This window comes from Scleropages formosus, chromosome 6, assembly GCF_900964775.1.
Source record: "Scleropages formosus chromosome 6, fSclFor1.1, whole genome shotgun sequence".
Lineage (NCBI taxonomy): Eukaryota > Metazoa > Chordata > Actinopteri > Osteoglossiformes > Osteoglossidae > Scleropages > Scleropages formosus.
Genome location: NC_041811.1, coordinates 17,118,144 through 17,132,088, shown reverse-complemented (window position 1 = coordinate 17,132,088; position 13,945 = coordinate 17,118,144). Strand labels below are relative to the sequence as shown.

The following is a 13,945-nucleotide window of genomic DNA, read 5'->3' as shown; positions in this document are numbered from 1 at the left end:
TCAAACAGACGCACGCGTGTTCCGCTCACTAAGTCACTGTAGCCAAATCTGCTCTTACATTAAACGTGTCCTAGTAATTTCCATCCACTCTCAAATCGCTGATGGGGGGGCAACAGGCCACGGAATGTCCGACATTAGCCTGGGGGTTCACGATGTACCAGCCCGTAAAAAATGAAGTTTACGTGGTGGCGAGCACAGAGGAGGGAACTGCATTGCGGAACTTTCGCGAACGCACTATAGTGTGACGGCTGCGTGTCACATGTGACTTCAGCACAAAGTATGACCAAGTTCGGTCCTGACGCTCGCGGACCTTCGCGTGGAAGACGCGAGAAACTGGCCAATTTCCGCACGGGAGGGCGGACTCTAGGACCCGGCGCTCACCAGCAGTCAGTTGAGTATGAGGAACTCGCAGCTCGCCGTCTGACAGGCGTGTGATAGCGCTGTGGCCGTGGAGACCCACCCCTGCGCCGCGATCGCACGCCGCCGCGCGCAAACTCGCACGCTGCACTCACGCGCTCGGGCCAGCGCGCCTCTCTAGTCTATGTTGCTTGCGGATGACAGTCCGACGGGCTGCGGATAGTGGACCGACGCGGCGGAACTTTTCCCTCATGATGATAGAGCTTCACTTTAAGGACAACTTTTGGGTAAGTCAGATGCGTGGTCACATGGTGGGATGTTCATTTTCTTGTATAAAATATTTAAATAAATTTTAAAATAAACGACTATGATTCACGTCACACCTCATTCCACTTTACCTGCTACTTAGTCGATGCAACCTGTTGCGCTTCATTTACTTTTCACCTGCCCTACTGCTGTGTTTTTCTCCCACGCACAGGATTTCCCCCCTAAGCAACATATATTGAATTGGTCGTGACACACCTGTTTTGAAAGATGCTGCTCATTAAATAACGATATTTTTGGTCAAACTAAGGGAGGCGAGGGCTTCACATCACTATGTATGTACAGTATATACACCAGTATATTCATATATATGAATATGCTGCCTATAGAATATATACATCTACAGTACTATAGATATTTAGTACTCAGTCTATTTATATATGTATTTATTAAACTGTAGTATCCTTTAAGTGATGATCACTTACAGTTATTTTTGTAATAATCTAAATTTATGTTTCATTTCCATTTCTGAACTTTTCCATGTAGATTTCTCAGTTACAAAATGATGCACTCGATGGGCCATAAGTGATGATCGCCGCCAGGAAGGAAATGCCCTTATTTCGGCAATCTTGCACAACTCGGCTTTATTACATACTTTCCAGTCACCCTTTTCCGTTTGAATCTCCATTTATTGTTGTGACCGTTAACAAAGTTTGCGTTGAAATGCAGATGACATTCGGGGGGCAACATTGAGGACGTTTAGGACACTTCCTCCTTTATCTAGACTTGAGTGTTTTTACTATCAGGTCCATTACTGCTCAGAATAGATTAAATTGTAACCAGAAGGAAATGGTTTATACAGAGGCTCTATCTGCCGCTTTGCTGCATCTGATATGTTTTAAACCATAAAATGGTACACTTTGGCCTCTCTTCCTTCTTGCAAACAAACCTAATCTAATTTACCTTCTATATCACAAATGCACTCCGTTTTAATTCACATTCTGTTGTGCTGATGGGACAGAAGTGCCGTGATAACATGTCTGCATTCAGTAGACTAAAATGACATAGGTTTACACTTAATTGCTATAATTTCGAAGTGGGTAGAACTACTTTTCTTAATTCTTTTCTGCGCACATTAACAATTTTTTTTTTTTTTTAAAATTTCACAAAAGTAATCTGTCTCCTCCCTTTCTTCGCCCCCAACAATACAATAGGAGTTCCCATTAACAACTTCCCATTTGAGGTTCAATCTGGTCCTGCATCTCTACCTTGTGTTGCTTTTTCAATATCCCCTTTTTGGTGCCAACTGGAAGTGCGTGTTTCCCTGAGCTCTATTGTTCTTCCTGTTCAGTGAAAATATGCTCTGCTGCTGTTGCTAGCGACACTAAATCTTGAGTTTATTCACAGTCACCATATTATGCCATAAATTAAGTTTGTTTGGTAGAGAAGTACTGTCTTCAGTGATCTTCTCTTACTGTTATTACTTTGTCATGATAAATCCAAGTACATAGCAGGGTATTCTAGGTGTATCATATCAAGGTAAGTATCTTCCATGATCAAGGGTACTAGACCAGGAGTGGGTTTTGAACCAGGATCCCTGAGATTGTAGGGCCCCTCAGCAAAAGCTCCATACCTGTTGTAAAAATTATCAGTTTAAAAAATGACACGTGACAGTAATTGAATGCATTCAAGTTGCTTTCACACAAATCAGGATTTTTTTTTTCCAGTAGAAAAAGGCTCTTAATGTTTTTTTTTTTTTTTTTCTTCCTTTTTGGACAGTCTTAACTGGTGTCATCATATCTGCCAAAGCTGCTGTATTTTGAATCCTATTGCATTATGATATAGTCCCAGTGTGGTTAGGTAGCTTTGCTTAACGTAAAATCCATAGCATTGCACAAAGTCCCCCCCCCCACCAATAAGGATCTAGAGTGAACAAAATATGTATTTTTTGCCATGGTCTCACAATAACTCTATTGATTCCCTGTGTTTACTAATTTCCGTGGGTGTTATCGTTTTTTGACAGAACACTGAAATCACTTGCACTGGCGGTTATGATGCCATCGTTCAGCACTTGAATGATGGCAGGAGAACATGCAAGGAGTTAGAGGACTTCATGAAAGCCAGGTGAGTCCCCTTGCACACCTCCTCTGACTTTTTTGCTCCTTGCTCTGATTTGCTTCACTGTTTGCTATGTGTGCTTGCGTATAACTAGGTTTTTTAACCTCATTGCAAGTAGCATTTTTATTTTCTTTAGTATCCTTCAACCGAAACGTCAGCTTTTCTGTCATCAGTTTAATATAGCTTCCTATACTCCCCCCCCCCCCCCCCCCCCACATCTGTTGTGATCTCTCAGTTATTAAACAATGTAGTTGCCGGAACAGAAAGTGTTTTAAACTGAAACATATATTTCTTCATAAAGAGCAGTCTAGGTAACTTTGGAGATTTCGAGTGAACAGCCGACAACTTTAACTTCCTCTTTTCAGCCCAAGTGTCCCTCTTAAGGAAGTGTTAATTTACTTTCTGTACCGTTTGCTGAGTCTTTTCTGAGAGTTTGACATGCATGGGCAGTCTTTTATATGCTTATGACTTTAACTTCTGTGGTTATTATGCAATATGTGTGATCATTTATTCCCAGGGAAAGACTGGGAATAAAGCCTGTTAAGATGAACGCTATTTACAAAGCCTTTCGATATCTACAAAAGATTCAGTAGTTAAATATTTTTCTTGGCTTTTCAAACATTCGACGAGTGCGATTATTAGGGTTTGAGTTCAGCCCTTATTCTAGTTATTCTGTAATTACATAAATGTGCATTTCTAATTTAGACTACGTAAGTTACTTTGGAGACCATCGATGGCCAAAGAACTAGACACTCTGTATACAGTATACTTCAGCCTCTCCATAATATTTGTACAGGTGAATCACGAGACACCGTGACATAAGAGCAGGGCCTCAGGTAGAATTTAAAATCCTGACAGTGATTTAACCACTTATTACTATAAATGTTACTCAAGCCCAGTGAAGCCTGCTCACCCCTGCTCTTTTGCAATTTTGGTTTATGTAAGGCTGAAAATGGAAGTACACTACTTCTCAGTTTTCTCAGCATGAAAACCTGAGACCTAATCTTTTTGTGATTGGGGAAAAAATGGGCCACATTGTTCTTGCAGAAGTAAGCTGTTTAGCTTCTTGGTTTGCACTTGCATTTACAGGAGCATTGGAATGGAGCGCATTTGAAAAGGAGGCTCTGATTTTTTGATTGAAGGTTGCCAGTAGCGATAGGCTCGGCTACTGCTAGGCATTTTTTTTTTTTTTTTTTTTTTAAATTAAACCTGCTGTGGTAATGTCTCGACAGCATTTGACACGTTAATCTGCTGAAGATGCTTGTTCACTTTTGTTTCTGTGTTTACTTCCATAAATTCAGTTTCTCAAAGTGCAGAAGGTGCTGGCTTGTAATAGTAAAAGCACAGTAAAGGGAGTCCCCTACTCACAAACTTTTTTGAGAAGTATTCAGGACAAATGGCTTACGCTGCAGTTATGTTCCGATGACCATGTCTTTGTTGACTTGAGCTTTAGTCAAAAATCCCCTAACACAGTATTTTATGAACCATAAGAATAATGTGGTGTGCAGCACCGTGGGTTTGGATGGGGCAAAGAAGGACGGAGAGGCAGCGTTCTTCTTGAACGTTTTATTAGCACACCGGCACCAGGGAAATAATGCTCTCGGTCCGAGGACCCCGTTTCCTCCGGGACCTGCGCCTCGAGCCAGCCTTCCCATCCTGCTTAGCGCCCCCAGGCTCTCTCTTCTCTCTCCCCTCAACACACTGGTAGACAGTCACCCCATAATTTCCCCCAGAAGTGCCCCCAGTGGTTGTACACTATTTACACACACACACACACACATTTTCAGAACCGCTTGTCCCATACGGGGTCGCGGGGAACCGGAGCCTACCCGGCAACACAGGGCGTAAGGCCGGAGGGGGAGGGGACACACCCAGGACGGGACACTATTTACAATTTACCCATAATACAACTATGTACAAGAAGCAAATCTTCGGGCCCAAACACACAGCAACGCGGGTCGTTACAATAATATTGTCAGTTAACATGCAGGAATACCTTGGTTTTAGTAGGGCATTGTTTATTTTAAAATATTAATTTAGAATGGTAAAAATAGTGCAGCATACACACACACACACACACACACACACACACACACACACACACATTTTCTGAACCGCTTGTCCCATACGGGGTCGCGGGGAACCGGAGCCTAACCCGGCAACTCAGGGCGTAAGGCCGGAGGGGGAGGGGACACACCCAGGACGGGACGCCAGTCCGCTGCAAGGCACCCCAAGTGGGAATCGAACCCCAGACCCACCGGAGAGCAGGACCCAGTCCAACCCACTGCGCCACCGCACCCCCCTAGTGCAGCATACTGAACTGTAATTTTAAATTTAATTTTTGAATCTATTGCCTTTCACTTTTTCAGTTCCTAGGTATTTTAAATAAAAAAGCAACTTAAAGGGAATCTCAGATGAAAGGTTTTGTAAACATTACACAATTGCTGGCATCCAAAGACCCACTGAGACCCAAAAAAATGTGTGACTCTGAAAGGCCGATAGTGTGTGTGTGTGTGTGTGTGTGTTACATTGCTTTGCTATATACATGTGTGAATAACTGTGATTAGTGTAGTATATTTAGCACTCTAAGTGACTGTGGACAGAGGCATCAGCTACTATACGTGTTTGTACGTCATATCGAGGAAGAGTGTCTGCTGAATGATTTAATGTAAATGTGATCCCCCCCCCCCCCCAATATGTAGTGAATATTTGTGTTTATGTCTGTGTTATAGGGCTTCAGTAGAAGAGAAATATGCCAAAGACTTGCAGAGTTTATCAAAGAAAGTCTGTGGCCATAATGAAATGAAGTAAGTAAAACTGATGTGGTGGCATCGCCCAGTGTCTATCTGCACAGTGTCTTTGTTCTGCAGTTAAAAGAAAAAAAAAAAAAAAATAAGCACTGCTGTCAAGAGCTACTTTGTTAGAGTTCACCAGAGAAGTGGAAAAGTTGCAGACGTGAGCCACTACGGATAAGATTTAATTTGAATGTTGGCGTGGTCTGTATCCATATGCGCTGGGTTTATCCTGGAGTTTATCTCCAGATGTATGGAACACAGTATGTATTTGACATCTGTGCTCATTTTCACACATTTTTACAGTGTTTTCCTAGCAAAGAAAATTCATTTTGCTTGCCAAAATATATTTTGTTGTCTTTACTCGGGGAGTAGTCTCATAATCAGAAGCAATGACATGGGTTTGATTTATTGCTGAAAGAGAGCTAAATAAATGCTTTCATTTATCGCAGCGGTCACGATGACAGTTGTAGCAGCGGCCATAAGTGCACTTTCTTATTTAGACCTGGCATTGGCACTGAACCTGGAGGACCATCCCAAAGGGGGGAAATAACCTGAACACATTTTAAGAGTTGTTTAGTTAAAAGAATTGGTACACCTTAAATATACTGGAGGAAAAACTGGGAGTAGCATTTTTTGACTGAGTCACGCATGTTCCGAAATTAGTGTATGAGAATGCTTGAGCTGTCCGTTACAAATTCCACAACTCGCTGATGGTCGCAGTAGCAAATAGGTGCATTCTGGGTGTAGCAGGCGGTACTGTAATTTGGCTGTTGCAAAAGTATGACTAATGTCTCACTGTCTCAATCTCTCTTCATATTTTTCAGCACGCTGAAGCGGTCACTGGATGTTTTTAAACTTCGTAAGTGCAGCAGCGTTTAACGTTCATTGTTCCGTCTGCATGGGTGTTGCACTAGAGTCTGAGAGAAATGCACCTGAAATATGTATATACGGTCCCGATTGGTGGTCGAGAACCTCCTTTCAGCGAAGCCACTACGTTGTTTGTTTATAGTTTGTTGGTGAAGATCAGATCGTTTATTCCTGCTATGTGTGAATTTGTCATAAATGACCATGCTTGTTCCCGTTGCAGAAATTGAAAACATAAGTTTGTCACACCTTCAGCTGGCACAAACTATACGGGAAGAGGCTAAGAAACTGGAGGATTTCCGAGAAAAGCAGAAGGAAATGCGAAAAAAGGTTAGAATTTGATCCGTGTGAGCAATGCGTAACTGTTTTTATTGCTTTGATTTTTAGAGATCAATGTTGATGGAAGCAACTGAAGTGCAAGAATCTTACCGTAGTGTTTAAGGGCCTCATGCAATGCATCATTATGGTGGCACATGCATTTATATATCACTGTCTGTATTTCCTATTAATATTGCTTTGATTAAAATGACATTAAAAAGATATTTATTTCAGGTTGAACAACGTATGGATGCTTTACACAAGCAGAAGGCCTTGCAGTATAAGAAAACCATGGAAGTAAGACAATTTTTACTACATTTCAATGTTTACGTAACGCATAACACATAAGAAGAGGTTATGGGTATATTGAAAATGACTAGTTACACAGTTCACCAAAAACAAAACCCATTGAGAAGATGTGATGCACAAAGTATGATTGTTTTCTCTCTGTCCCAGCAGAGAGAAATTATGAAGATTCTGACAGTGTGTTGTGTTAACCCCTTCAATTTCCAGCCATTTTTTTTAAAAACGAATGAATTTACAAGACCAATTATAGTGCCTTGAACCATGGAGATGCATGAATAATATAATGGATATTGCTATGATTTTATAAAGTCCACAAGGAATATAGCAGAGGACTGCATATCACATAGTATCAGGACTGTTACCTTGGTATGTTACCTTGTCCTAGAACTAGATCAGTGCGAAGAAGAATTCTTGTTTCTGCATGTTTTTTAACCCCATTCTCACCATCAGTCAAAGAAAACGTATGAGCACAAGTGCCGTGAGAAAGAGGAGGCGGAGCAGACGATGAATCGCAGCGTCAACACAAGCAATACCAAGCAGCAAGAGAAGGTTAGGTTTCCTCATCAACAGCACTTTGCGAGCTCCAGGCAACACGCAGTGTTTAGCATCATTGCCTTCTAAACTTTGTGTTGCTAGTTTGAGTGCCACCTCTTGTGTTATTACCCTCTGTTTACCCTGAACTGATATTATAAGAACACCCTGCCTCAGGAATGGGTAAATCATTGTGAAGCTTACTATCTGACACCGTAAGTGACATTGGGCAAAAGGACTGAAATGAATAAATTAATTAATAAATAAAAATGATCCTCTAAAATGGCAAATTATTTCAGACCTTATAGGTAAAGTAATAATTTCACTTTCTTTTTCCAGTTATATGCAAAAGCACAGCTAGCAAAACAAACCGCAGAAGAAGCAGGTAATGGAGGTTTGAAGATCCTTCGTTACACTGAATCTAATTGTAATATTGAAAGACGCTTAATAGTCACTGCTTTTCTGCAGACAGGATGTACAGCAACAACGTCTCTATATTTAGCAAGAGTCGAGAGGACTGGCTGAAGGAACACATCAAGGCGTGTGAGGTAAGGTGTAATGAGGGTGATGAGCGAGTGTAGGAAATCCTGAAAATTGCACCTGCATGGTCACCTCGTGGTTGACCTGTCCCCCTGCATCAATTGTAGCCCTGAATGTAGACAGTTAATCCTTTGTTTAGGTTTTTGGATATGAATTATAGCAATGCGGGGGGTGCGGCGGCACGGCGGGTCTGGGGTTCGAGCCCTTCCCGGAGCCATCCCCTCCCCCCTTTGGCCTTGCTCCCTGTGTTGCCGGGTTACGCTCTGGCTCGCCGCAACTTGGTTATTATAGCAATGCAGTGACAAACAAGGGAGTCACATTAGTGAGCCAGTCCCCCCCCCGAAGAGTTTTGGTTACAGATATGGGTGAAAGGCGGCGAGGAGGGAATACAGCTCAGCTAACTTCGAGCCTGCGGTGTCTTTGCACAGGTCTTTGAGCAGCAGGAAGTGGAGAGGATCAACACGTTGCGGAACGTCGTCTGGACCCACCTCAACCAGCTCTCCCAGCAGTGTGTTACGAGCGATGAGGTGGGAATTTTCTTTGCTCTTTCTACATTCATACATGTTTAAAAGTGCAGGGTCTTTTCATCTCGAGCGCTTTAATGGGTTTACACCCATATCGCTTAACAACATGTACATACATATGATAGATACAGGCTTTTTTTCTGTTTTGCGTCTTTTTTTTTCCCTGTATAAATGCAGCATGGTGGCACAGAAGCTAGCACTGGTGCCTCACAGTCCCTGGGCTGTGGACATAGATGTAAATTGGGATCCAACTTAGCCTTAGTTTGCATGTTTTACCTGTGTTTGCATGGGATTCCTCCCGCAGTCCAAAGACGTGTTCAAGTGAATTGGTGGCTCTAAATTTCTCTTAGTGTGTGAGTGAAAGAGTGTGTGTCTGTGAGAGGAAAATTGATGAAGCAGATGTTTTGTCTTTTGTCTGATGGAATCATGTTGTGCATGACATGGAACTGCCGTTATCTAGCCAAGGGTGCTGTCTGTCGGACTCCTCTTTTCTTCAGATTTCTGCGTTACCTGCAAGTTGTCTCGCACAGACTGTTTCAGCACTCGCCCTTTGTACTCACTAAGCACCCGTCCCTGGTGCTGTATTTTGGTACTTCTCCGCTTCTGAATATGAACACGTCCCTCTCCTTTATAGCATAAGATCGTTAAGATGCTTTGTTTGGAGAGCTTTTCTTTGGAGGTGCCTTCCAGCACGCTGTTTGTACGGATACTTGGAAGGAATGAAGGCCTTGATGTTGCAAACTGTATGTCTATTTGAACCAAATTCCTCGACATATCTGGCTGTTCTGAGGTTGCCTGGCAACCCATTCAGCTTGTACTCTACATAGGCTCCGGACCGTTGCGACCCTCTCCCGGACAAGTGGCTATTGACAGTGAGTGAGTGAGTGAGAGTGAGAGTGAGAGTGAGAGTGAGAGAGAGAGAGAGAGAGAGAGAGAGAGCAGTAATAATAAGAATGTGGTGGTGCTGAGTGGGTATGTCCCGAATGCTAGTTATCTGTGGAGTTGAGGTCCAAGGAACTCCAACTGGCCTGTGCACCAGTGGGTGGGTAAGCTCTTGCAAATATGATGATCAGTCAGATCCTAAAGGATTGCAGCTGCAAATGGGTGAGTAATTCTCTTCCACTGGCTGACAGGGTACACATCGGAGGATATGTGTAAACTGGGAAAAGAGGAGCTTAAGTTATGGAAGAAAATCCAGAGATTGATTGTGTGGTGTTTTATAATACAGTGAACCCAAGACCACTGAAAACAAAGTAGCATCAAGTAAACACAAGTTTTACAAATTAATAATAATAATAATATTTTTCTTTGGTTAGCTGATACCTTTCTCCAAAGCAACTTAGCCATAGGTTAATATTATGCAAATGTGCTTTTAAGGTCACAAGACAAGATCGTAGGAAAGGATGTTGCATTGTGACCTTAAATGCAATATCTGCACATTAACAACCTATGACAAAGGTGCTTTGGACTAAGGTATCAGCTACTCTGCAGTGGCCAGGCAACCCATTTAGTTGGCAACCTGTTCATAACAGTCGTATTGTTACAGACGCATTGTTATCACTTATGGTTAAAAGTGGCAAGCGGGGAGTTAATATGAAAACCAAAGAAAGTCTCTTGCAACCAAAAGCTTTCTCATTTATACATTCCTTTCACAAGAGGGTATAGCTGTCAACAAAAAGCCTTGGAATTCACATGAAGCGAGCTCAGTCATCTAGCTGGGTGATGCTAGATGTTGCAGCAGTTCCTCCTTTTGTTCTTTTTTTGCTTTCTCTCTTAGGCAGACCCATACACACACACACACGTGCTCTGCATGCAGATGAGCTCTGCTTGCACACAAGGCAGCTCAGCCCTTCACAGTTGCATTATACCAACTCAGAGTTGTTTGACCACTGACGTGATGATGATTGCGGTCCTCCTCATCACAAGTCCCTCTCTGCCACTGCACTCGCATCTTGTTGACCAACACACTGGTCTTAGCTGCTGTATAGACTACTTGCCACCCAGTATTTGGCATTTCATATATTCATTTCAAGATTTTATACTGAAATTACATATACCACATTTGTTAACTAATATATCTGCACATTATCCTAAGGACCTCACACAATGCATTGTGACAAATTGAATGGACATTTTTTTGTTGGTGCCTGAGGTCAGTGGCTGGCGTTTCCTTGTCCTATTTGCATTTACTATCGTGTGTATTTGCATTGTGGATTTGTAACACATATGTGTTTCTATTCATATACGTGGACTATGTTTGCTTCATGGAGTGTCATCATCATGATCATCATCTTCTCCTCCTCCTCCAGGCTACACTTCCAGCTAGTCCTTTACCAAACACCCCCAAAGGCTTTTTGTCAGCTGCCTTTATAGTCTCCATGTTGGTCCTTTAAAGTCGGTAGCTGGCCGTCATTGTTTAGCTAGGGCACCAATTCACAAAACATACAAGTATGGAAATCATATTGTGAACATGCAACACTGTCAATGAATCAATACTGCTATGAAACATACAGAAATATATTAAAATGTTTAATTTCAGGAACTTTTTCCAAAGGTTTTTCTGTTATTGCAGCGTTAAATCAATTTAATTCAATACCTCTGGAGTGTAGCACTACAGCCTGGTGTTGGGGGAGCAGGTGGTGTATTGGTTAGAGCTTGTTGCCTTTCGACTTGAAGCACTTGGGTTTAATCTTACCTCCTGCTGCCATTACCTTTGATCAAGCTACCTACCATGAGCTGTTCCAGTAAAAATGACCCTTCTGTATAAATGGGTAAATCATTGTCTGTTGCTTTGGAGAACAGTGTCAGCTAAATGAATTATTGTTAATGCAACTAACCTAAAACTATATAAATAGTTTATTAAAACCAAGTGCTACTTGGTGACTGATAGGTCTCACCCGTGTTTCTGCTCTCTGTGAGCGCAGCTGTACGAGGAGGTCAGGAGATCCCTGGAGTGCTGTGACATAAAGGAAGACATTGAGCATTTTGTCAACCTTAGAAGGACTGGGAACAAGCCTCCAGGTAGGACCCACCTGCAGTACAGTAGCTGCAGTTAATCAGACTGTTAAATTCTTATGGTTTTAACTGGTTTTACTGGTTTATTAGTACCCTGGTATGGAGAACTGTGGCGCTTCCAGGATCATCACTCGCCACTTGTTATATAAATGTGCTGGCATCAGTCTTACTCACGGCCTTTCTCTTACTTTGTGGTCCAGCCCCCGTACCCTACGAGAACTTCTACAACACTCAGAGGGCTCTGGGAACAGCCAGTGTGGCACCACAGGCTGCCAGGTGAGATTCTGCAAAGAAGCAAGAAGTTCTCTCTTATATTTACATTACATTACATTATTTACAATAAATGTAAATGTAATATTATTCTAAAAAGACCTGTTTGGTAATAAAATTCTTTCCACACCGATTTTACCCTCACCTCTGGTTTTAGGAGAGGACCCTTACCTGCACCTGAAGGTATGTTTGTTTCAAACATGCTCTGTCTCAACCCTGTATCTGCATTGTTGGGTGGATTAATAATTGTAATGCTACTAAATAATATAAGAACAGACATTATTGGAGTATTGCAATTCAGCTGTATTACAGGTCAGAGAACACCATTGTAGCGTTAGTGTTGTATAGATTTTAGTGCATTTTATTTTTCTGAGAGTTGTACATTGCTTTGGAGAAAAGTGTCTGCTAAATGAATAAATGTAAATGCAGTGCTGTATACAAGTCAGGTAAATCCAACTCCCCTTTACTGAAAATTGTACTGTAAATTTTCTATTAAATGGTTGCAACAAATGCCAGTGGAGATTAACAACAGGGCTTGCGTAGTGGAAATCCTTCAAGTGTTTAATTAAAAACAAGGACGACACGATGCAGAAACAGCAAGGAAACCAAAGCAGTGGAGCAATTAGAGTAAATACAGGGAATAAGTAGTGACCTGAGCTATGGCCCATGTGGAGGGAATGTAGTGCAGCTGGGGGGAACAAAGTCTAGATTGTGGCAGAGTTTCTACGCACGACAGCCTTGGGAAAGCAACTATTGCTGAGCCTAGCTGTCTAGCTTGTATGTATCGGTACCTCCTGCTGGAGGGCTGAAACAAATCGTGTTAAGGATGGGTCGGGTCGGTAATGATTCGAGCTGCTCCGGCCAAGCAGTGGTGGACGTGAGTTTCTGGTAGTAGAGCGCCGATGATGCGTTGTTCTACCCAGACAGTTCAATGTAAGGTGGTGAGCTGGAGCAAGGTAGGTCTGAGCTGGAGTATTTACACCATGCTATGATGCAGTAAGTCATAATGCTCTCAGTTATGGAGTAGTACAAGTCGACAGTAGCTTGGAGGACCCTGTGGTTCTTTTCAGCTTCCTCAGAAGGAACAGATGCCACTGTGACAGCCTCTTGGACTTTAAATACAAAACCTCTACCTTCTTCTTTCTCGAAGGTGAAGTTCTGTACTCGACCATTGCCGAACCTGAATACAGCATAATAAGATCTTAGTAAAATGTAAGTATTGCCTTAGAAAAACTTGTTACAAGCTGCATATCATGTGTTCAGAATCTATCCAGATTTAATACCATTAAAGCATTTAATAAGGTCTGTTTTACGTGTGAGCAATGTGAATTATGCATAAAATAGGGTTAAAGGGCATCGTGGAGTTAATTGAAGGGTGGAAATCTGGGCTGACGCATGTTATTTGGTGCTCGTTCACAGGTGAATCCCTGTTAATGACATGCCTGCATCCCCTGGATGAAGCGGAACCCTAACACTGTACAGCAAAATGCACATTGCAGAATGTCAGGCAGCACATCAGCACATAAATGCCAGAGGAAGCAAGCGGTGTAGTGTGTGAACTTCCTCTAACACTGTTTAGAATATGCTGTTTTCAATTTTTCCATCTGAAACAAATGTTTTACACACACGCACATTGTCTGAAGCCGTTTTATTTTTGCTTAAGTGCAAAATTGCATATAATTGTTTGACAGTCTCTAGTTCTTTTATGTAATGTATTTAGTTTTGCTTGTTAAATTTTGGATGAGAGATTTACATGGATTATGCACTTACACAATTCAAAGACTATAATAATACAGCTGAGTACTCTACTCTAATTTTTAACTTAATCTATCAATGCATATAGTAGTTGTCATGGTACTGGCAATAAGTGGTATGTAGTAGTTTTTTGCCTGTATTTCTGACATTTACACAACATTGTTGCTAAGCAATTATCATTCTGTCCCTGCAAAGGGAGTGACTTTGAAAGTGGTTAACCAAAGTGAACATATTAAAAATTACTGTGCTTGAGTGTTTTTCATCATAAAATGGAAGCAAATCTATTAC

General features: G+C 41.9%; 1 protein-coding gene across 1 annotated transcript; it reads left to right on the top strand.

Moving 5' to 3' along the window:
- Positions 1-399: 399 nt before the first annotated feature.
- On the top strand, positions 400-13,691 carry pstpip2 (proline-serine-threonine phosphatase interacting protein 2). The gene is made up of 15 exons (XM_018736829.2): positions 400-644; positions 2,645-2,745; positions 5,472-5,546; positions 6,359-6,393; positions 6,622-6,728; positions 6,951-7,013; positions 7,473-7,571; positions 7,893-7,938; positions 8,022-8,101; positions 8,522-8,620; positions 11,542-11,638; positions 11,833-11,908; positions 12,060-12,085; positions 13,053-13,114; positions 13,322-13,691. Exons 1-14 carry the CDS (start codon positions 555-557, stop codon positions 13,106-13,108), a joined length of 1,050 nt encoding a protein of 349 aa, XP_018592345.2. The 5' UTR covers positions 400-554; the 3' UTR covers positions 13,109-13,114; positions 13,322-13,691.
- Positions 13,692-13,945: the final 254 nt, after the last annotated feature.